Genomic DNA, 408 nt, shown 5'->3' on the forward strand with positions numbered 1-408 from the left:
CTCCCTCAACGAGTGTTTCGTCAAAGTACCCCGAGATGACAAGAAGCCGGGGAAGGGCAGCTACTGGACCCTGGACCCCGATTCTTACAACATGTTTGAGAACGGCAGCTTCCTCCGCCGCCGGAGACGCTTCAAGAAGAAGGATGTCTCCAAGGAGAAGGAGGAGGCTCGGGAACGGCTGTTGAAGGAGCAGCCCAAACCCCCCGGGCTGCCCGGTACCGATCTCCCCAAGGAAGCTTCCTCCTCCTCTTCCTCTTCCTCCACCTCAGCGCCTCTCTCCGAGAAGAAAGTGGTGATCAAGAGCGAGACGGCATCTCCCGAGCTACCGGTGATCACCAAGGTGGAAACGCTGAGCCCGGCCAGTGGCGGAGCTTTGCGGGACAGCCCCCGCAGTACCGCTTCCCCCCC

At 61.0% G+C, this 408-nt stretch overlaps 1 protein-coding gene across 1 annotated transcript in view; it reads left to right on the forward strand.

Annotated features, from left to right (window-relative positions):
- FOXC2 (forkhead box C2) overlaps positions 1–408 on the forward strand; it is a 1,781-nt gene that overhangs the window by 428 nt on the left and 945 nt on the right. The window contains exon 1 of the mRNA XM_029087568.1: positions 1–408. This exon is cut by the window's left edge and continues 428 nt beyond it. Within this exon, the coding sequence (XP_028943401.1) occupies positions 1–408 (408 nt within the window).

This window comes from Antrostomus carolinensis, unplaced genomic scaffold, assembly GCF_000700745.2.
Source record: "Antrostomus carolinensis isolate BGI_N321 unplaced genomic scaffold, ASM70074v2 scaffold42260, whole genome shotgun sequence".
Lineage (NCBI taxonomy): Eukaryota > Metazoa > Chordata > Aves > Caprimulgiformes > Caprimulgidae > Antrostomus > Antrostomus carolinensis.